The following is a 22,858-nucleotide window of genomic DNA, read 5'->3' as shown; positions in this document are numbered from 1 at the left end:
GACGGGCTTCGTGAATTAATTCTTGAAGAGACACACAGTTCCAGGTATTCAATTCATCCAGGTGCCGCCAAAATGTATCGAGATTTACGGCAACATTACTGGCGGAGGAGAATGAAGAAGGATATAGTTGCACATGTAGCTCAATGTCTAAATTGTCAGCAAGTCAAGTACGAGCATCAGAGTCCTGGTGGTTTGCTTCAGAAGTTAGAAATTCCTGAGTGGAAGTGGGAGCGTATCACTTTGGATTTTGTTATTGGACTTCCACAGACTCAGAGAAAATTTGACGTAGTTTGGATCATTATGGATAGGTTGACCAAGTCAGCACATTTCATTCCAGTGGCAGTTACCTATTCTTCAGAGCGGTTAGCTGAAATTTACATTCGTGAGATTGTACGCCTTCATGGTGTGCCCGTGTATATTATTTTAGACCAACGTACGCAGTTTACCTCACACTTCTGGAGGGCTGTACAATGTGAGTTAGGCACGCGGGTTGAGTTGAGTGCAACATTTCATCCACAGACAGACGGACAGTCAGAGCGCACTATTCATATATTGGAAGATATGCTTCGCTCTTGTGTTATAGACTTTGGAGGTTCTTGGGACCAGTTCTTGACACTTGCATAGTTTGTTTATAATAATAGCTACCAGTCGAACATTCAGATGGCTCCATATGAGGAATTATACATAAGGTGATGACGTTTGCCAGTTGGATGGTTTGAATCGAGAGAGGCTCAGTTGTTGGGTACCGATTTGGTACAGGATGCCTTAGATAAGGTCAAGGTTATTCAGGATTGACTTTGCACAGCTCAGTCTAGGCAAAAGAGTTATGCCGACCGTAAAGTTCGTGATATTGCATTCATGGTTGAAGAAAGAGTATTGCTCTGGGTTTCACCTATGAAAGGTGTAATGAGGTTCGGAAAGAACGAAAAGTTAAGCCCTAGGTATATAGGACCCTTCGAAATTCTTGAAAGGGTGGGCGAAATAGCCAACAGGCTTGCATTACCACCTAGTTTATCAGCGGTTCATCCGGTGTTCCATGTGTCTATGCTCCGTAAATATCATGGTGACCCGTCCTATGTGTTAGATTTCAGCTCAGTCCAATTGGACAAGGATTTGACTTACGAAGAGGAGCTGGTAGATATTCTAGCCCGGTAAGTCCGATAGTTGAGGTCTAAGAGTTATCCTTCAGTTCAGGTACAATGGAGAGGTCATCCATTAGAAGCATCAACCTGGGAGTCCGAGTCGGACATGCGGAGTTAATATCCACACCTTTTCACCAGCTCAGGTACTTTTTCTAATTCGGTTCGAGGAACGTTTGTTTTAGAAGTGCAGAATGTGATGACCCTAAATGTCATATTTAAATTTAATAATTAATTATATGTTCTAAGACCTCGAAAAGTACTATTCATCATTTCTCGACTTGCGTGCACAGTCTGTAAATTTTTTCGAAAAGTTTTTATGTGAAAAATTGATTAAAATATGAAATAGAGCCTTAAAACTCAACTGAGTTGACTTTGGTCAACACTTTGAGCAAACAGACTCGGATCAGTGCTTTGACAGTCCTGGTAGGTCTGTATCATGATTTGGGACTTGGGTGTATGCCTGAAATTTAATTTGGAGGTCCCTAGCTTGAATTATCGCGAGTTGGCGAAAACTAGAAGCCTAAAGGCTTAAAGATTTCAAAGTTTGACTAAAATTGACTTTTATTGATAGCTTGAATTTTATTCAGACCTTTAATTGTATTATTCTAGTAGCTCGTGCACTTGTGACACCAGATTCGGGGATGTATTTTGATAATTCGGTATTTATGGTCTTCCGTACTTTATTTCAGTAATTGAATTCTATATAATTTATTTTGCTTAAAAATGGTTAAGATTATTTTAACGTTGGCTTGCCTAGCAAGTGAAATATTAGGCGTCATCACGGTCCTGAAGGTGGGAATTTCGGGTCGTGACAAAAGTACCACAACCATAAAAATAGAAAGCCAAAAAAGGGACACTGGGGTTAAAACAAACATCGTTAAACTAGACAATGACAAGGGAACTGCTTAAGGGGCACTAGAAGAGGGAGGGAAGGATGAAGAGGCAAGGTCTTTGAGAAGAATATCCACTCGAGCATTTGTAGACCGCTGCTCATTTATCAGCTTCTCTTTTAGGTCGTCAGCCTGTTTCCTCAGGTCTGTATTTTCAGCAGTCCCTCAAGAATGGCATTCCTAGCCTCCAGCCTCCTTATTTCCTCGTTAGCATCAGTCTAAGCATCAATTAACTGAGAAATAGTAGGATTGCTACCAATACCCCTTCTTGTCTATACATTCGCATTCCTCCAAGGTTGTCATTGAGAAAGTTTGCTTTCGAGTTCCCACTACTGCTCTTCCCAAAGGGACTTTGAATAATTCAAACACTCTAGTGAGCAAGAACCCATAAGGCAAACCATGGTTCCCGTCCTTGAAGTCTGCCACCTTTTTCACATGTTCAATCATAATATGACGAGCGCAAGATACATACTTAAATTGTGCTCGCTAGTCAAAGATAGTATAGTATAATATCGTGTCTACAGGGATTAGATTTAAATAGTATTCTTGTAATTTCTAGCTTGATTGCTATCCAGGAGGATCAATAGTTGAGATTTATATGACTAAGAATTGAAATTAACTAAGAATCTAAGGCTATTGACTAGTGACTATCGAGACAAGGAATGAGCAACTAAGGTTATTAGTGGGAGAAGATAGGTTTTGACAAGATAGGTGCAAGATAATTGGTCGGGATCTAATTCTAGATAATTCACTTCCAATATCAAGTGAGTCTCTCGAATTAACTCTATTATTAGTTCAAACATTCAGCAAAAACTCCTCTCTCGATTAAGTCTTAACCTCACGAGATGAAATTTAAGCATTGTGAAGATATGTAAGAATGCGTAGTGGATTAGTCTTTAGAAAAACCTCTTTCGATTATTCTCCTAAATAGATTTAATTAATGATTCAACTAGTCTCTTTCGACTACTTAGAAGAATCTATGAACTCAACCAACAATATAATGCAAAGATATCACAAGTTATGCCTCTTTCGATTACAAGAATAAGTGAATATAGATGCAATAATTAAATCTTCCTAAAATGATTCAAATACATAAAAATAGAGTTATAATCAACAAACAATCATCAATACACCAAATCCATCCAAATCCAAAAGCATCTACTCCGTAGACATGGAGAAGTTCTTCACAAATATAACTAAAGTATAGGAAAATATAAATTCAATCCAAACCCGGATCTTGAGTGAGGAAGGAATGATGAAATCCTTGTACTTGTGTTCTTCCAACTCCTCCTTAGCCTCCTTAGGTCGAAAATGAGTCAAATGTCCTGAAAATGGTATTTTTCCATGTATTTAAGCCATCCACCAATAATCCCCGGAAGAAATTATGCTTTTTTAGCGGAATTGGAAAGTCACTCTTACATTTTTGGCTATCGTGCCGCATGCCGCACTGCCCCATGCCGCGCGCATGTAGAAAATTCCAGAACGTGCCCAAATATGATTTATGGCCACTTTTTGCACTAGCGCCCCATGGGGCATACCGAGAGGCGGTAGTGCAAATTGTGGTCAGAAATGAGTTTTTCAAATTTTGACATCCAGACTTGATTTTCGACCCCCGAACGTGATACCGGCGTAAATGCTTAGGCTTCTACTCAGATTTCAAAGCTCCAAATAGCTCGAATTAGCTCTAAAATATCTACATAACTCGAAATCACTCCTACAAGATATAAAACACATAATAAGTACAAAAACACTACCAATTAAAGCTCAACACAAGTAAAGTGCAGTGAATTAGAGTGTAATAAGCGACTAAAATATGGGATTATAGCCTATCATCATAATACCAGGCAAGTTGATTGTAGTGTATGCATCCAGTGCTTACATGAGGAACATGTCCGCTTTTGAAGTAACGGAACGCCTCTCTGCGCGTGGAAGTAGAACCTTGTTCACCATCTCAAACATAAGCTGATACTCTGGAATGAGTGCCTTCTTGTTCCCCCGCTCCCTTCTCTGAATAGCCTGAGCTTTTAGAATGATTTTTCTAAAGTTAGGGGAATAGGTCCCTTCAATAGATGAGAGCCCATCAGTGGGCACATCCAAGATACTTTCTAGAATAACTTCATCCATCACAAAATCCATTGAATTAACCTTCAAGAAGATATTGTCGTCTTCCATAGTAAACAGATCTGCATAGAAACTGTGAACCTTATCTTCATAAACCTTGGGACTCTGAATGGTAAACAGATGAGTCCACTTATGAAACTCACAGATTGCAAACAGTTGTCTCATGCCTGACATTTCAATAATGTTAGCGTCAAACGCTCTGCCCCATAGCACCCTTTGCTTCTTCAAATTTTCTCTTCTCTCAACTTCAAACACTTATACTTTGGCTTTCTTGGAGGAACCATGTTCCGCGTTGTCACTTGCCTTCCTCTTCTTAAACTTCTTCACACTTTTCTCCTTATTTTTAGACTTGCTTTTCTCACCAGACTCCTTTTCTTCGACAATCTTCTCTTTATTAATCTCCACCCCTTTCACAGACGATCCTCTCTTAGGCTTTGCAAACACAGAATTCTTAGAGGATTTACGAATCAAGTAAGCAGGTTCCTTATTCACCTCTTCATTTTCAACATTCACAATGTTTTCTAGAGGCACATCCTCTTCATTTACTAACTCTCCCCCTTTTACCAACCTTCTTTTTTCTTTTTCTCTTTGTTTCTCTTTAAAGCACTCTCAAGAGATTCTTTCTTCTGCTGCCTAGTAGTGGGTCTTTTAAGAACGGGCTCTTTGAGAACTGCCCTACCACTTCTAGCAGCAATAAAACTTGCCATAGTCACATCATCATAGTCCTCATCACTGTAATCATTCTTTTCTTCAGACAAAGGTCTCATCTCAGGAATTACAAAGTCTAATGGCACTGCGTAAAAGTGAGGAGAAGGAGAAGGGTCAGTATTGTCCAGAGGCTCTTTTTTAGAGCATAAGGTTTCATCCCAAGTAGGAGCAGAGTGCTCTTCTTGGGCAGAGGGAGCAAGTCTCTCTGGTGCTCCCATGTAGTACTAATTGGCACCAATTCAATTTCGAAACCGTCACAATCACGATACCAATAAATAGAATAATTAGTGAGCTAAGAAAAAATCTTTTACGGGCAGGGGACAAAAGAACCTTAGCTGGTTCAAAATATCTTACATTGCCTAACAAGAAAAATCATATCAATTAAAATTCTTTACTTCTGTGTCCATCATATAAATATATATATTTTTTCTCAACAAGGTTTAGTGCTTTAGCAAATTCCTCAAAAATATCCTAAGACCACCCGTACAAGAGATCATGACCAAATACCTTAGTTTTTCTAACAGTTTTTTCCCCAATGTATTGTGGATGTCATTTATTTCTTGGTAGAAGAGTTAATTCATCTCAATCTTATCAGTTCATTATTTCAAAATTTCCCCAAATACACACTTATACCTTAACTCTTGTCTATAACTAGAATATTTATCTCCATATATACTTGGTAATAAAGAACAAAGGAGGAAGAACTAATAAAGAATAAAACCTAGTGCACTGTGTCAACACGGAGATGTTACCTGTGTAACTCGACAGAAGCTGTACGCCGTTCTCCTTAAGCTTTTGTTTCCAATCCTTAGAAAAAGGTTTCTTTCTTTTCTCCCTTTTTTCAGTTTCCTACACTTATTGGGGTTGCTAGTCACGTGACCCATGGGTTTGGACCAAGGAGTTTATTAACATATGCCATTCTCTTTAATTTGATCCCTTAGCTAGTGGCCCAAGTAGTTATTACTTAAATTCACATCTTAGTAAAAGTGGCCATAAACTATTTTAGAAAGGCAACCAACAGATGATTAAATTTGCTTCCAATGGAACTTAGGGAAATATGACTTTCATTCTTCTTTTTAATATAATGTAAGTCTAATCATATTCATTAAATTTGCCACATATACTCTCCATGGACATTGATCTAAAATTTACTATTCGGTGATATACCCTTGGACAAACACCACATACTACGATCAAGATAATAAACATATCTCATTCATGCCATTAGGGTAGTAATCGGCGTATAATGTCTAAATATTCACGAGGCCTTACAGTAGCTGGAAAAATCAAACACCCAAATGGTTTATCACCCTCAACTTCTCCCTCTGCTTCGTCGGGAAAAATGGCAAAAGACAAAATAATAGACGGAGAAGAGGGACCAGAGGTTTCAAGTCAGCAAGTTGGGGAGGTCATTGTAGCCCAAGAGGATGTTGCAGGTAGTAGTGAAACATCAAAAGTGCATATCACTCATCTTGCTCCGACGTTTGATCTGAATGTTGCCTCTTCATCAGGTAATGCCTCTCTTGTATATGCTGATTCTACACTGTTAGGTGTGAGTGAGAGGGAAGTTGTAGAAACTATGCTACTTATTGCTACCGAAGGAGGGTTGGTTGGGGAGTATGAGTGTGGTGATTTGACCGCTGGGTCTCAAAGGGAAGGAGAAGGAAATGGAGTTGGAATTGGGGAACTAGGAATTTCATTAGAACCCGTGTGCTCCATATGTTAGATAAAGCTAAGTCATGTCTTTTCGTGATCCAATACTTAGTTCACTTATTCTTATTCAGTACGATATTACATGTGACATGAATACACGCTTATGTGTATTACCAATTGTTATGTGCCTTTATTTGTGATATTCACGTTCAGTTAAGTATTCAGTTTCAACATTAATTCACTACAACATTATGCATATGCAGTTACGAAATACATTGTAACTAAATATGAAAATTTATGTGGCTAAACACTTTAGCCACCATATTTTTTTCCGTAGCATTCATAGTAAGATGTAGCGTAACTAAAAGTTAGCAACAAACTTTACATGGTCTGTGGCTAAGAACTAATACTTATTGCTATGAAATTTTTTTGAGTTGTAGCTGTGATAGTAAAAAGAATTTGCCACAAAAATATACTTATAGCAAGTGATTTTATTCCTTTGCCACGAACGGACAAAACTTATAGCTATCTTCATATTGTAGCCACAAGGTGTTGCATCGTAGCAAGAGATTGAATTTGTTTGCCACACAAACTAAAATTTTGTGGCTATTTCTATAGCCTGGTCTCGTGGCAATAGTACTCGTAATTAACTATGAAAAAAATAATCTATAGCTATAAGTTGAAGTATTTGCCATAACCATTTTTATATTGTAGCTAAGAATCAATACCTTTAGCTATGAAATATATAACATTATAGCTAAAATTTTCATTTGCTATAAAAAGAGCAAATGTATAGCCATATCCTTTTAACGTGGCAATTATATATACATTTAGCTGCGAATTCAAAAACTCATTGCTACAGACTTACTGACAAACACTTCTAACCTAAAAAGAATGAAGAAAGTAACTCGTGAGTCATGTAAAGCTCCCACATATCATGTAATATATCTTTTCTTTCAAAACCAACTTTAATTGAAAAAATTATACTAAGCAACAAGGTTCAAACCACCGAATATGAATTAAATGAGCTATTGATATAAAGTCATAGTATTGTATAATTGTAAAATTTCACATATCGATCTCATAAAGGCAACATAGAACAACAATTAATCTGAAGCAAGGAAGTGATCGAAAAAATGCTTTCAGATTAGCAAAAGCGGAACTAGGTTCAGAAAATCAAAGTAAACACACGCATATAGAAGTTTTCAATTAACGATGGTGCAGAAAACCACAAATACGATCTTAGAACACATACCAAATGGAAAGTAATTGTCATACCTAATGTCAAACACCTATTGTGCAAGGCATAGGATACTGACTTAAATATACATATTCACATTATAAACAAGTACAACCAACTAATTGGGACAAGAAATAAAAGGAAAGATTCGACCTCAATAGCACGAAACACAGCAAAGGAGTGCATAGCTGAAACTGCAGCAAGATTTCCTAGAAGTGTGACAATAAAGGTTGAGAATTCAAACGCATCCCAAAATTACAGCAATGGCAAAGGCAAAATAAATAAATAAAAATTAGATGCTCGGATTTGTATTCTTGCTAAGGCAGAGAAAACCCAGCCACGCCCATGGCTCCAATTGGTTGCATCGACATCGCCGGTCGCCGATCCATGTTGCCATGCCAAGAAACGAATCCCATGATCTAAGAACAAGAAAAAGTGATTAACTGTAAATTAAGATTAAAATCTGTAAAAATAAATAAAATAACAAATTTTGGAAGATTGAAATTGGGGATTGAGACAGAGGAAGAAGATGGAACCTTTGCTTCCAGAGTAATACAAGACTTTGCTCGTTAGATTTTGGCCTCTTTAGTGTTTTAGGGTTTTGGCTCTCTAATCTTGCATTAGTTTTTGCTCTTTTTTTTTTTTTTTGGTAAATAAGTTTTCTATTTATGTGAATACTCTGTACAAGTATGTCATCCTTCTAAAGTTGGACATGCAACCCCAACTTTAGCATGCATCTCTAATCTCTTCTACTAAGGACCCATTTGGCTATAGATTTTGCCAAAATAAATTTGAATTTTATTTGGCAAACGCATGTTTGGCCCTAGATTTTGCCTACATTTTGACAAAATTTCAAATCTCAAATTCAGCTCAATAGCTGGTTTTGGGCCAAAATATTACTATTACATATTTTAAAAATTGTCCCAAACTTTCGTATTTTATAAAAGAGTCCACCATTTATTATTTTATAACAATATTGCTTCGTCTTCTCGATCACCCGATAATGTATCATGTAGTTCATTATAAAAATAATAATTTTGTATCAAATTTATTTATGTTCAGGACTATGGTTTGCGATAACATAATGAATGTTATTGATAATGGTATTGTTGGGTATTTGTGATAGTTTTTAGAACTTGTGGGTATAACTCACGTTTCATGTTTTCCAAAATAAATTTGAAAAATATGTTTTGAAAACTGATGTACAAACACATTTTCATCTTCAAATCAAACTTCACCCAAATCAGATTTTTCAGAATAAATTTGGGAACTTATGGCCAAACGCTAGCTAACTCTAACCTTCAGAAATCTTTATTACTGAGTATCCTTTATTTTAGTGCACCTCGTTAGACCTTCTCCTTATTGCTTCATGGGTAGAAGTTTAGGCTTGCCATCATAGGCGGATCTAGGATTTGAGGCTTATGGGTTCCTACCATAATTTTAAATTAATATGCAGTTAGATATTTATAAATATTTAGTAAATTTCTTAATATAAATACAGGGTCTACGCAAGAGTTACTAGGTTCCCGGGAACCCGTATTCAATGCTCTAGGTCCGCCCCTGCTTGCCATCTGCTTTGCTAGTCTTGGTACTTTGCTTCCTCTACAGTGTATAATTTGTATAATCATCTTTACAATCACATCCTCTGATCTACGTTTGTTCTGGATCAGTTTTAGGTTCCTTTCCTGCCAGATATAGTAAATGCTCCTAGCTAAAGTCATTCTATATATTTCAGCTTTTCCACATTTCCCTCATGCATTATTTATTGCCCATATTATCTCCTCAGACCATCCCATTGCAGCTTTGCTGACACCCTGCCATGTGAGTAGTTTTTGCCACATTCTAGCTGCTATGTTGCATTAGAAGAATAAGTGTTGTGTGGTTTCATGTTCTTGCTCACATAAAATGCATATCGGGCTACTCTGCATCTCCCATTTGATAAGCATATCTCTCGTATATAGCCTATTATGTGCAGCCATATATAAAATGAAGGACCACCCTGGACTGCTTTGATTATTACATATCAGCCTCCCCCAATGAACTCTAGAATAATCACCTCGAATGTTGTTATATATTTGCTTTATGGAGAACTTATCCCTGTTCATAGTCTCCTCTACTATTAGCCCAGCCTCTTCAATATATTTTCCTACATTGAAGATCTTTTGCACAACCCAAGATGTCTGCTTGTGTTTTACTTCATTCATCCTATTCCCTTTATATAATATGTGTGGACCCATTTGATCCACAATCTATCTTTTTCTGTCCCAGACTTCAGTAGTGCTTTAGTACAACTACTTTGTTCCATAAGCCAATGTTTATTATGTCCAATCCACCAGCAACCTTAGGCAAGCATAACTTTTTCCAAGCAATGAGAGCTTTTTTGGAACATTCTATAGCTCCTGTCCAAATGTAGCTTCTGCAAATTGCTTCAATCACCTAAATGATCTTTTAATGCAATATGAATATTTGAGACCAGAAATTTTGTATAGCTATAAGTACACTCTAAATCAGCTGCAACTTGCCTGCATAAGACATTAGTTTTCCAGTCCAGGTAGTGATCCTTCCGGTCATTTTGTCTAATAGGGGTTGACATTGCCCAACTGATAGCCTCTTAGAGCTCAGAGGTACACCTAAGTATCTAAAAGGCAATGTGCCAGCTTGGAAGCCCAAAGTTTGTAGGATTCCCTGTTGTACGTTAGGAGCAACTCCTCCAAAATAGACAAAACTTTTCTCCTGGTTAGCTACTAACCCAGAAGCCTTAGAAAAACTATCAAAACAAGCATACAATATCTTTGCAGATATCACATCTCCCCTACAGAATAGGAACAGATCATTTGCAAATCCCAACTGCACTAGGTTTAGCTTTGCACACCTAGGGTGATAGTTAAAGTCAGGGTTGTTCTTCAGAGTCTTCAGCAGTCTGGTAAGGTATTCCATTGTTATTACAAAAAGATATGGAGATATGGATCCCCTTGCCTTACCCCTCTCTTTGCAACAAATGGAGTAGTTGCCTTACCATTAACTACAATAGAGTAGGATATTGTTTGTACACAGGTCATAATCCATTTCACAAATGTCTCAGGGAAATTCAACCCAATAAGCACATGCTCCAGGAACACCCACTCTAGTGTGTCATAGGCTTTTTGTATGTCAATCTTGATCATGCATCTAGGTGATATTCCTTTTCTCTCATACCCTTTATTAGCTCGTGGCTAAGTATAATATTATCATTGATCACCCTGCCAGGTACAAAAGCAGCTTGTCCTTTATCAATCACCCTACCAGGTACAAAAGCAGCTTGTCCTTGTAGTCTGTTGGTTAGCATTTTTGATATGATTGTGTATTGTAGTGCAACAGGTGTCACGACCCAATTTCCCCTCCGTTGGGTATCGTGATGGCACCTAGTCTTAGGGACTAGGTAAGCCTAACATTTACTTAATAACAATAATAATAAATAACATCTAACAACTTTTGAAATAGAAATCTCTATAAAATTTATAATTTCCAAAATCGGTAGTACAAGTCATAAGCTCTACAGAGTTTGCTACAATTTTTCTAAATAGAACTGTTTGAAATAAAGTAACAGTATGAATACAAATCAAAAGGTGACTCTGAAGCCTACGAACGCAACAGCAGGTTTACCTTGAGTCTCCACAGCAACAATCTGCACAGCTAGCTAATGATCAACTGACTTCGAATTACCTGGATCTGCACAAAAATGTGTAGAAGTGTAGTATGAGTACACCACGACGGTACCCAACAAGTATCAAGACTAACCTCAGTGGAGTAGTGACGAGAAACAGTCAAGACACCTACTGGACTAAATGACCTGAACAAAGTACAAGTATAGAAACAACATAGTATAATATCTACGTAAAGACTACGCGATATGACTAACAATACAGTAATTGTAATAGGAAAGGACAACAACAAGTATCAACGGAATACCATAATAATGACACAGAAGGGTGAATGTAAACACATCCAAAATTCGAAATCACAAATACAGCAAGAACAAATAATAACTCAGCAACAACGACCGCTTTCACATCAGGTTTTAGTCAACAAACTCCCCAAGGTACCAAACCTCGGACAAATTACAACTCACGGGTCTCAATACCTGAACCCTAACACTTGGCATCCTGTGCCCTCATTACACCTCATAACCGCACTGACAGACTCGCATGCCAAATAGAGCCATTCTCACATAGAAGGCAAGTAAGCAAGGTGTGCATTTATACTGAACAATATCAAGAAAACCTCTTATCCGATAAGAGTTCTTAACTACGTGTATGCTTATGCAAGTGTCCTAACATAGTTCATACCAGCTAGTGAGCATAAGGAAAAGAACGGACAATACGTAGAATATTTTCTCACAACTTTCACAAGATAAAGCTCACACAGGTAAGTGTACCACTACACAAATATCAACAACAAGAATACCACCAGGCTATCACAAATCATCACAAATCAATCCCTGACATAGCCCACATTGTCTCGCCACGTGTACAATAGTAAAGTAAATGCCCGCCTTGTCTCGCCACATGTGCATAATAATGTTCCCACCTTGTCTCGCCACATGCGCAACCCACATATATATATCTCGCCTTGTCACGCCGCATGTGCAAATATCAATAGTAACAATAGCACGGCAGAAACCTCGTGCAACCCTATAACAAAGAGATGTCAACAAAGGTTCTCCTGAGATACCGTCTCGTAGTCCCAAGAGTAAATGCTCAACAGAGGATCTCCTGAGGTACCGCCTCGTAGTCCCAAAAGTAAATATGCAAGACAGGGGGATCTCCCGAGGTACCGCCTCGTAGTCCCAAAGTAAATATGCAAGAACAACAAGTACAATATCAACAATAACACTAATACAAGGGTACGGTAAATAAATCAACTCAGAAATTCCAGAACTCAAAGGAACAGAGGAATTAATTCACAAGGAGTGGCCACAATTGAGAATACTAGTCATAATAAGAACAACTCAATAAGAAAGAAAATATTATGTAACAACGGTCCACAATGTATAGTTCGACCACGAGGGAGCTAACACAAGGCGAATAATTCCAAATAAGGTTAAGTCAGCTAAAATGTAGGATATTTAACTTCTTTTAAGGTTGGCAATTAAGAGAGAGATACAAAAAATTCAATTAGGGATAAGCAGCAGAAAGATAATCATAGCCTCAATTAAGGATGAACAATTACAAAAGAGATAATTATAACTTCAAATAAAGATAAGCAGTTAGGGGAAAGATAACATGGCAATAGAAGAGATAACAATTTTAGTTAAGGCACAGATGACTCAAATAAGCATCAAGGGCGGATCATAAAGCAATTAATTCTAATTAAAGCAGGTAGAGGTGAAACTAGTAATTACGAGATGTATTCATAACATAACAACTGCATAATGAGTGAATACAAGGACCTAAGAACCCTAAAAGGCCAACTTTACACAAATAAGTCAGAGCACGTACTCGTCACCTCACGTACACGGACTACAATTAGCATAGAAGACTCAAATCCTAAGGGGTAGTTCCCCCACACGAAGTTAGGCAAGACACTTACCTCGAACCAAGCTCAATCAATCAGTAAGAATGCCCTTTCCTCGATTATCTGAATCTGAATGGCCCAAATATAGCCAAACACAATTACATATTATGAATAAAATTATGAGAAACTAATTTAAATAATAAATCTACGACTTTAGCAAAGAATCAAAAATTCGGCCCAAAAAGTCGACTCGGGCCCACGTCTTGGAATCGGGTAAAAGTCACAATATACGAACACCCAATCAACCACGAGTTCACTCGTACCAAAATTATCCAAATCCGATATCAAAATCCGAATCAAAACTCAAAAATTTATTTGAAGAACTTCTCCCATTATTTTCCAAATTCCTTAATTAAATGATGAAATCAACTATAGATTAGTGGAATATAACCATAAATGAGTTAAGAATCATTACCCAAAAGCTTCCTCTGAAAATCTCCCAAATTATCGCCCAAATCCGAGCTCTCAAAGTCCCAAAATGAAAATGAGACCAAACCCTCGAAATTACCTCTTTTTTGCCTAGCGATCTCGCACCTGCGGACCCACAGTCGCACCTGCGACGCTGCACCTGCGGAAAATATATTGCAGGTGCGGACTTGACTTATACACCTGGGTCCGCTTCTGCGATCAAATGCCCGCACCTGCGAGTGTGCGCCTGCGAACAAATGTCCGCTTCTGCGGACTGCCCCTACAACTCACTCTCCGCATCTGCGGAACTTCAAGCACATCTATGGGCTCGCAGATGCGGAACTTCCCTCGCACCTGCAACCTCTTGCCATCTCCTCAATCCCACTTCTGCGCTTGGCCTCTCGCACGTGTGTGTCCGCACCTGTAGCCACCCCACCGCAGGTGCGATTACACCAGAAGCTTGAAAGCTTCAGCAATTACACAAGTCCAAATTTCGATCCGTTAAGCATCTGAAACTCACCCGAGGCCCCCGGGACCTCAACCAAACATACCAACCATTCCTATAATATACAAACTTAGTCGAGCCCTCAAATCACATCAAACAACACTATAAACATGAATCACCCTTCAATTCAAACTTAGTGAACTTGAAACTTTGAAATTTTACAACCGATACCGAAACATATCAAATTGCGTCCGATTGACCCCAAATTTTGCACATAGGTCATATTTAACATTACAGACCAACTCCAACTTCCGAAATCGGATTCCGACCCCGATATCAAAAAGTCCATTACCGGTCAAAATCTCCAAAAAATCGACTTTCGCCATTTCAAGCCTAAATGAGCTACAGACCTCCAAAACACAATTTGGACATGCCCCTAAGTCCAAAATCACCCAACAGAGCTAACGGAACCGACGAAACTCCATTCCGAAGTCGTCTTCACACAGTTCCGACTACAGTCAAAATCCTAAGGCCTAAGCTTCCGTTTTAGGGACTAAGTGTCCCAACTCACTCCGAATCATCCGGTAATTGAATTCAACCACGCACGCAAGTCAATACACATAATACGAAGCTGATCAGGGCCTTATGCCGCCTAACGAGACTTAAATTCTCAAAATGACCGGTCGGGTCGTTACATCCTTCCCCTCTTAAACAAACGTGCGTCCTCGAACGTGCCAAGAATCGATTTGAAGTCTTCAAATCACTAAAAGCACATCTCCAACATACACCCGCGGGTGACCCTACGTCACCCAAATCCGTATAAGCCTGATGCCACCATCTCAACTTTAATTTATCCTTTCTACCAGCACTATAAGCCTTAGAGTCAAAATTCTCACCTTTCATTCATCTCCAAAAGACCCGATTCTAAATCTATACCCGGTATCACTATCAACCAACTTCGGCAACTCATGCCTACACCCGCAAGGTACAGCCACACAATGTGACACACCATGCATAGGCCCATAATAACATTTCTTATCACAATAGTTCCCCGTAATCAAAACCAGCACCGGCAATTAGCCTCATATCCGTTAGCAACCCGTTTCAAACCTCCACAACACTGACAATGATGAAAGCAACATGAATACCTCATAACTATACACTCGGATCAATAAGTCATAACTAACACCATGGGGCACACACCCCGCAAGCTAAAACTCAAGAGAAAAATGACTATATATGTAAAGAGAAACACATAAGAGAAATATCAAACAAGGTCCGACAAGCACAACTCTCTATGAGTACCATCCTACAAATCAATTTAAAAGGAAAAATTAATGTATATGAACAAATCACAAGGATCTCATCCTGATATAACTTCCACCGCGGCACGCAGTCCAACTCAAATATATCAAATCACATGGAATCACGAGGGTCTCACCCTCAACTCTAAATCACAAGTCGAATACATATCATACCAATTGAAATCTTCCACTAACTCAATTCTGCCAATAAAGTCACAACACTTACTGAACTCTCACCCCGGTAGAGTATCAAATCACAAATCATATCCAAATTACTCACGAATCACATCAAACCTGCCATAATAGACAACATGAATTCATTTCTAGTCTCGTAACTTTCAATAATGAATTAAAACAATGATAGACACGGCTATCGCTTATAGAATCTCCCAACAGGGGCAAACACATAAACATAATACTAGGTCATGAACTCACCCATAGGTGGGACAACAAATAGGGGAGCTCGCCCCTATAAGCCGAACCGAATCAAAATACGAATGGTGCCCCTCTGTAGCAAATCAAAAGTATACTTGTACGACATCATCTGGCGTAGTGGCCTCCAGCCTACTATTTGAAACACATCAACGGGTCGGGACTTCCCCTCTTAGGCACCCTCTACTCGCCTAAATACTCCGTTATGACACACCTGTCCGGAGTCTAGGACAATCTCTCACCTGGTGGCTGGTATCTCCACACTCGAAGCAACCTCTATGCTGATGTGGCTGTGGGAACTGTACGGTACGGGTACTCTGAGACCCATGAGCACCTGAAACACTGTGCGAAGCCTGAAGTGCAAACTGAACTGGCTAACCCACAAAACCTCTACCATGTCGTACCCTGCCTCCAAAATAAGGACCAATAGATATCTCCGGTCTACGAGGCTTCCTCATCTCCCTGTCCTCTCTCTCCTGACCTCGCCTGTCCTTTCTCTCATGGCCCTGTCTGTCTCCTCTCTCCTGATCCCGCATGCCCTCTACTTAGCGAGTGATCCCTACTACCTGCTAAAACAAAACATCCGACTCTAACTCCCAAGCCATGCTGAACCGAATATCATGCCTGAGCCCCTCAATGAATCTATGGACATACTCTCTAACTGTAGCGACCAAAAGAGGTGCATGTCTAGCCAAATCACTAAATCTATCGGCATACTCTAACACTAACATAGTGCCCTGGCGCAGCTGCTCAAACTCTGTGCGCCATGCATCTCGAAGGGACTGAGGTACAAACTCCCTTAGGAACATCTCTGAAAACTAAACCCATATAAGTGAAGCTGACTCGGCCGGGCTACCCAACTCGTATGCCCGCCACCACTGATAAGCCACTCACCTGAGCTGGAACATGGTAAAAGAAACCCCGCTCGTCTCCACAATACCCAAAAATACGGAAAATGAGGGGAAACTTCTCAAGAAAACCCTGGGCATCGTCTGTCGCCAATCCACTGAAGGTAGGAGGGTGGTACTTCTTGTACCTCTCAAGTCTAAGCTATTATTCCTCAGATGCTGCTGCCCTAACCACGGGCTGAGCTGGGACCACATGTTGTGTCGCCATGACACCTGAAACTTGACCAACATGAACTCTCTGCTCTAGAGTGTGGGCGGCGGGAGTCTGAGCTCCTCCCCCGGTCTGTGAAATAGTTGGTGCAATCGGAATCAACCCCGCCTGAGCCAATGTACCAAACATGCTCAGGAATTATGCTAAGGTCTCCTGAAGTCCGGGGGGTAACAGCAGGCCCCTCCGGTACCTGCCCCTCCCCCTCCCCCCCACTGGAACTACTGGCGGCTCCTCAGCTGCTGCCCTGGTAGGTGCCCTAGCTGCGGCACGTGCTTCTCGTTAGCCTCTGCCTCTACCACTAGCGACATCTATTCTGGGGGTAACGTCATTAGTGACTGCAGCTCGCGTACTCACCATCAGTGAGAGAATAAAATGATAAAAGTTCAAACTTCGAGATCAGTGAACTCGCAAGATAGGAATGAAGGAAGTGCAACTTTCCTAATAGTTTCGTAGCCTTTCGAAGATAAGTACAGACGTCTCCGTTCCAATCCGCAAGACTCTACTAAACTCGCTTATGACTCGTAGCACCTATGAACCTAGAGCTCTGATACCAACTTATCACGACCCAATTTCCCCTCTGTTGGGTATCGTGATTGCACCTAGTATTAGGGACTAGGTAAGCCTAACATTTACTGAATAACAACAATAATAAATAACATCTAACAACTTTTGAAATAAAAATCTCTATAAAATTCACAATTCTCAAAACCGATAGTACAAGTCATAAGCTCTACAGAGTTTGCTACAATTCTTCTAAATACAACTATTTGAAATAAAGTAACAGTATGAATACAAATCAGAAGGTGACTCTGAAGACTGCGAAAGTAGCAGCAGGTTTACCTTGAGTCTTCACAACAACAATCTGCACAACTAGCTAATGATCAACTAACTTTGAAATACCTGGATCTACACAAAAATATGCAGAAGTGTAATATAAGTACACCACGGCGGTACCCAGCAAGTATCAAGACTAACCTCAGTGGAGTGGTGACGAGAAATAGTCAAGATACCTACTAGACTAAATGACCTGAACAAAGTACAAGTATAGAAACAACAGAGTATAATATCTACATAAAGACTACGCGATATGACTAACAATACAGTAATTGCAATAGGAAAGGACAATAACAAGTATCAACAGAATACCATAATAATGACATAGAAGGGTGAACGTAAACACAACCTAAATCTGAATCACAGATACAACAAGAACAAATAATAACTCAGCAATAACGACCGCTTTCACATCAGATTTTAGTCAACAAACTCCACGAGGTACTGAACCTCGGAGAAATCACAACTCATGGGTCTCAATACGTGAACCCTAACACTTGGCATCCTGTGCCCTTATTACACCTCATAACCGCACTGACGACTCACGTGCCAAATAGAGCCATTCTCACATAGAAGGCAAGTAAGCAAGGTGTGCATTTATACTCAACAATATCAAGAAAACGTCTTATATGATAAGTGTACTTAACCACGTGTATGCTTGTGCAAGTGTTCTAACATAGTTCATACCAGCTAGTGAGCATAAACAAAAGAACGGACATCACGTAGAATGTTTTCTCACAACTTTCACAAGATAAAGCTCACACGGGTAAGTGTACCACTACACAAATATCAACAACAAGAATGCCCCCAGGCCATCACAAATCAATCCCTGACATAGCCCACCTTGTCTCGCCAGGTGTGCAATAGTAAAGTAAATGCATGCCTTGTCTCGCCACACGTGCATAATAATGTTCCTACCTTGTCTCGCCACATGTGCAACCCACATATATATATCCTTCATTGTCACACCGCATGTGCAAATATCAATAGTTACAATAGCACGGGAGAAACCTCGTGCAACCCCAAAACAAAAAGATGTCAACATAGGGCACTCCCGAGATACCGTCTCTTAGTCCCAAGAGTAAATGCTCAACAGAGGATCTCCCAAGGTACCGTCTCGTAGTCCCAAAAGTAAATATGCAAGACAGGGAGATCTCCCGAGGTGCCGCCTCATAGTCCCAAAGTAAATATGCAAGAACAACAAGTACAACAACAAAAATAACACTAATACAAGGGTACGATAAATAAATCAACTAAGAAATTCCAATACTCAAAGGAACGGAGGAATTAATTCACAAGGAGTGGCCACAATAGAGAATGCTAGTCATAATAAGAACAACTCAACAAGAAAGGAAATATTATATAACAACGGTCCACAATGTACAGTTCGACAACGAGGAAGCTAAACACATGGCGAATAATTCCAAATAAGGACAAATCAACTAAAATGTAGGATATCTAACTTCTTTTAAGATTGGTAATTAAGAGAGAGATACAACAAATTCAATTAGGGATAAGCAACAGAAAGATAATCATAGCCTCAATTAAGGATGAATAATTACAAAAGAGATAATTATAACTTCAAATAAAGATAAGCAGTTATGGGAAAGATAACATGGCAATAGAAGAGATAACAATTTCAGTTAAGGAACATATGATTCAAATAAGCATCAAGGGCGGATCATGAAGCAATTAATTCTAATTAAAGCAGATAGAGGTGAAACTAGTAATTAAGAGACGTATTCATAACATAATAACTGCATAATCAGTGAATACAAGGACCTAAAAACCCTAAAAGGCCAACTTTTCACAAATAAGTTCGAGCACGTACTCGTCACCTTGCATACATGGACAACAATTAGCATAGAAGACTCAAATCCTAAGGGGTAGTTCCCCCACACGAAGTTAGGCAAGACACTTACCTCGCACCAAGCTCAATCAATCAGTAATAATGCCCTTTCCACGATTATCCGACTCTGAATGGCCCAAATCTAGCCAAACGCAATTACATATCATGAATAAAATTACGAGAAACTAATTTAAATAATAAATCTGCAACTTTAGCAAAGAATCGAAAATTCAGCCCAAAAAGTCGACCCGGGCCCACAACTCGGAATTGGGTAAAAGTCACTAAATACAAACACCCAATCAACTACGAGTTCACTTGTACCAAAATTATCCAAATCCAATATCAAAATCCAAATCAAAACTCAAAATATTATTTGAAGAACTTTTCCCATTTTTTCCCAAATTTCTCAACCAAATTCCTTAATTAAATGATGAAATCAACTATAGATTAGTGGAATATAACCATAAATGAGTTAAGAATCGTTACCCAAAAGCTTCCTCTGAAAATCTTCCAAATTATTGCCCAAATCTGAGCTCTCAAAGTCCCAAAATAAAAATGAGACCAAACCCTCTAAATTTCCTCTTTTTTGCCAATCGATCTCGCACCTGTGGACCCACAGTCGCACCTGCGACGTCGCACCTGTGAAAAATCCAGCGCAGGTGCGGACTTGACTTACAAACCTGGGTCCGCTTCTGCGATCAAATGGTCGCACCTGCGATCCATGGCCATCTCCTCAATCCTGCTTCTGCGCTTGGCCTCTCGCATGTACGTGTCCGCACCTGCAGCCACCCCAACGCAGGTGCGATTACACGAAAAGCTTGAATGCTTCAGCAATTACACAAGTCCAAATTTCGATCCGTTAAGCATCTGAAACTCACCCGAGGCCCCCGGGACCTCAACCAAGCATACCAACCAGTTCTATAACACCATACGAATTTATTCGAGCCCTCAAATCACATCAAACAACGCTAACAACACAAATCACCCTCCAATTCAAACTTAATGAACTTGAAACTTTGAATGTTTACAACTGATACCGAAACATAACAAACTGTGTCCGATTGACTCTAAATTTTACACATAAGTCATATTTAACATTACGGACCTACTTCAACTTCCAGAATCGGATTTCGACCCCGATATCAAAAAGTCCACTACTGGTCAAAATCTCTAAAAATTCGACTTTCGTCATTTCAAGCATAAATGAGCTACAGACCTCCAAAATATAATCCGGATATGCCCCTAAGTTAAAAATCACCTAACGGAGCTAACGGAACTGATGAATCTCCATTCTAGAGTTGTCTTCATACAGTTCCGACTACGATCAAAATTCTAAGGCTTAAACTTCTATTTTAGGGACTAAGTATCATAACTCACTCCGAATCATCCGGTAATTGAATTCAACTATGCATGCAAGTCAATACACATAATATAAATTTACTCAGGGCCTTATGCCGCCGAACGAGACTTAAATTCTCAAAACGAATGGCCGGGTCATTACAGCAGGAAATTGGCCTGAATTCCTTCACATAAGATGAGTTCTTTACTTTTGGCACTAGTGTAACAGCAATACAGTTTAATGGCATGTACATGTATTGAGTTTCAAATAACTTTAACACTGTATTGGTCACCTCCTCCCCAACTGGTGCCTAGGCTTTTTTGAAGAAGCATGAGTTGAAACCATCCATCCCTGGTGCTTTAGCTTCATCTATCCCCTGTAGTGCCTTATATACTTCTTCTTTGTCAAAAGGTGTAATGAGTGCTTGTTGATGCCTTCTATTAAGTATAGGACATGTGTTCATTATATTTGGATGTATTGCTGGCACTGTTGTATTTGCATTTCCTAGCAACTACTTGTAGAATTTGAGTATTTTCTCATTTATGCCCTTCTCTGTTTGTAGCATTCTACCTTCAGTAGACACTAAAGCCTTGATATGGTTTTGTGCTCTCATATTCTTCATGCTTGAAAAGAAGTATGTTGAATTGGAGTCTCCTAACTTTAGCCATTGCACCCTGAATTTCTGTTTGTATATGCTTTCTTCTATCAAATCCCATTTCTCAAGTTGTATCTTCAACTCCTTTTCTGCTTCAAATAACTTCTGTGGGTGGTTTGGAGTTCTCATGTCTTCCTGTACATTTTTAAGCTTGCCTTTGATGTCTTTGGTTCTTTCTATGAACCCATTAAACTCCTTGACATTCAGTTCTTTGATGGCATTCTTAACATGCTTTAGCTTCTCCCAGATGTCCTTCATATAGTGTGTATTATTAGTTTGTCTCCAATTGTCCTCTACTACCTTGGTGAAATTAGGGTGTTTTGCTATACAGTTCATGAATCTAAATGCTCTCCTGCATCTGTTTTCTGGCCTGCCCAATTCAATACAGAGTGGAGAGTGGTCTGAGAAGATATAGTCCATAACTTGCACTAACAGAGGTGGCATTATAGTCATCCAGTTTGAGTTAACTATGGATCTATCAATCCTACTATATGTGTGATTATTGCTACATATGTATGATCTTCCAATTATTTGTAGTTCTGTCATCCCAGCTTCTACCATAAACTTTCCGAAATCTCTTGTTTCTGCATCCTGCACCTTTGTACCATGTACTCTGTCTTCTACATTCAATATGGCATTGAAGTCCCCCATTATTAACCAGGGTCCTTGCTGCCACCATTTGCTCCAGTTGTTGCCACAAGACCAGCCTATCATTTATACTATGTAAGCCATACACTGCAGTGAATGATATTCAACGTTCACAGCTATCACTTTTACTTGAACATGTATAAATTGAGGATGCACATCTAGTTCAGTTATCACTTCAAGGTTGGGGTTCCATAGCATCCATATTCTCCCTCTTTGTGTACGAGATGAATTAGTGATCCAGTCCCATCCAGGTGCTATTTTATTAACTATACTTGCAACTTTACTATCTTGAGCTCTATGCTCTATTATTGCTATAATACTAATTTTATTCTCTCTAATAAACTCCTTTGTCTCTTTTTGTTTATACAACTTATTCACCCCTCGAACATTCCAAGTAACTATCTTCATCTTGGTAGAAAAGGAAATTGAGCCATGTCCTCCACCCCTATTCTACTTCCTCCCCCCTATTCATACTGTGCATGTTGTGGTTCCATTCTCTATTGATTTTCTTCACTAAG

The 22,858-nt window shown here is 39.3% G+C and overlaps 2 protein-coding genes and 1 long non-coding RNA gene across 3 annotated transcripts; all 3 read right to left on the bottom strand.

Annotated features, from left to right (window-relative positions):
• Positions 1 to 7,696: 7,696 nt before the first annotated feature.
• Positions 7,697 to 8,429, bottom strand: LOC104107322 (uncharacterized). Its single transcript, XR_688775.4, has 2 exons — positions 8,291 to 8,429; positions 7,697 to 8,173 (listed from the first exon to the last, which is right to left on the bottom strand). It is a non-coding gene; the product is annotated as an uncharacterized lncRNA (long non-coding RNA).
• A 1,827-nt stretch (positions 8,430 to 10,256) lies between these two features.
• Positions 10,257 to 10,691, bottom strand: LOC138905492 (uncharacterized). Its single transcript, XM_070194015.1, has one exon. The coding sequence runs from the start codon at positions 10,689 to 10,691 to the stop codon at positions 10,257 to 10,259; it is 435 nt and encodes a 144-aa protein (XP_070050116.1).
• Positions 10,692 to 21,548: 10,857 nt separating this feature from the next.
• On the bottom strand, positions 21,549 to 22,343 carry LOC117279424 (uncharacterized). Its single transcript, XM_033658966.2, has one exon. The coding sequence runs from the start codon at positions 22,341 to 22,343 to the stop codon at positions 21,549 to 21,551; it is 795 nt and encodes a 264-aa protein (XP_033514857.2).
• Between the last annotated feature and the right edge of the window lie 515 nt (positions 22,344 to 22,858).

This window comes from Nicotiana tomentosiformis, chromosome 2 (assembly GCF_000390325.3).
Source record: "Nicotiana tomentosiformis chromosome 2, ASM39032v3, whole genome shotgun sequence".
In the NCBI taxonomy this organism is placed as follows: domain Eukaryota; kingdom Viridiplantae; phylum Streptophyta; class Magnoliopsida; order Solanales; family Solanaceae; genus Nicotiana; species Nicotiana tomentosiformis.
The sequence above is the reverse complement of the archived record's forward strand: the minus strand, read 5'-3'. Positions and strand labels throughout refer to the sequence as shown.

Coding starts and splice junctions, on each gene's coding strand:
- LOC138905492 (XM_070194015.1), bottom strand. CDS start 10,691: ATGGAATACCTTACCAGACTGCTGAAGACTCTGAAGAACAACCCTGAC.
- LOC117279424 (XM_033658966.2), bottom strand. CDS start 22,343: ATGGGGGACTTCAATGCCATATTGAATGTAGAAGACAGAGTACATGGT.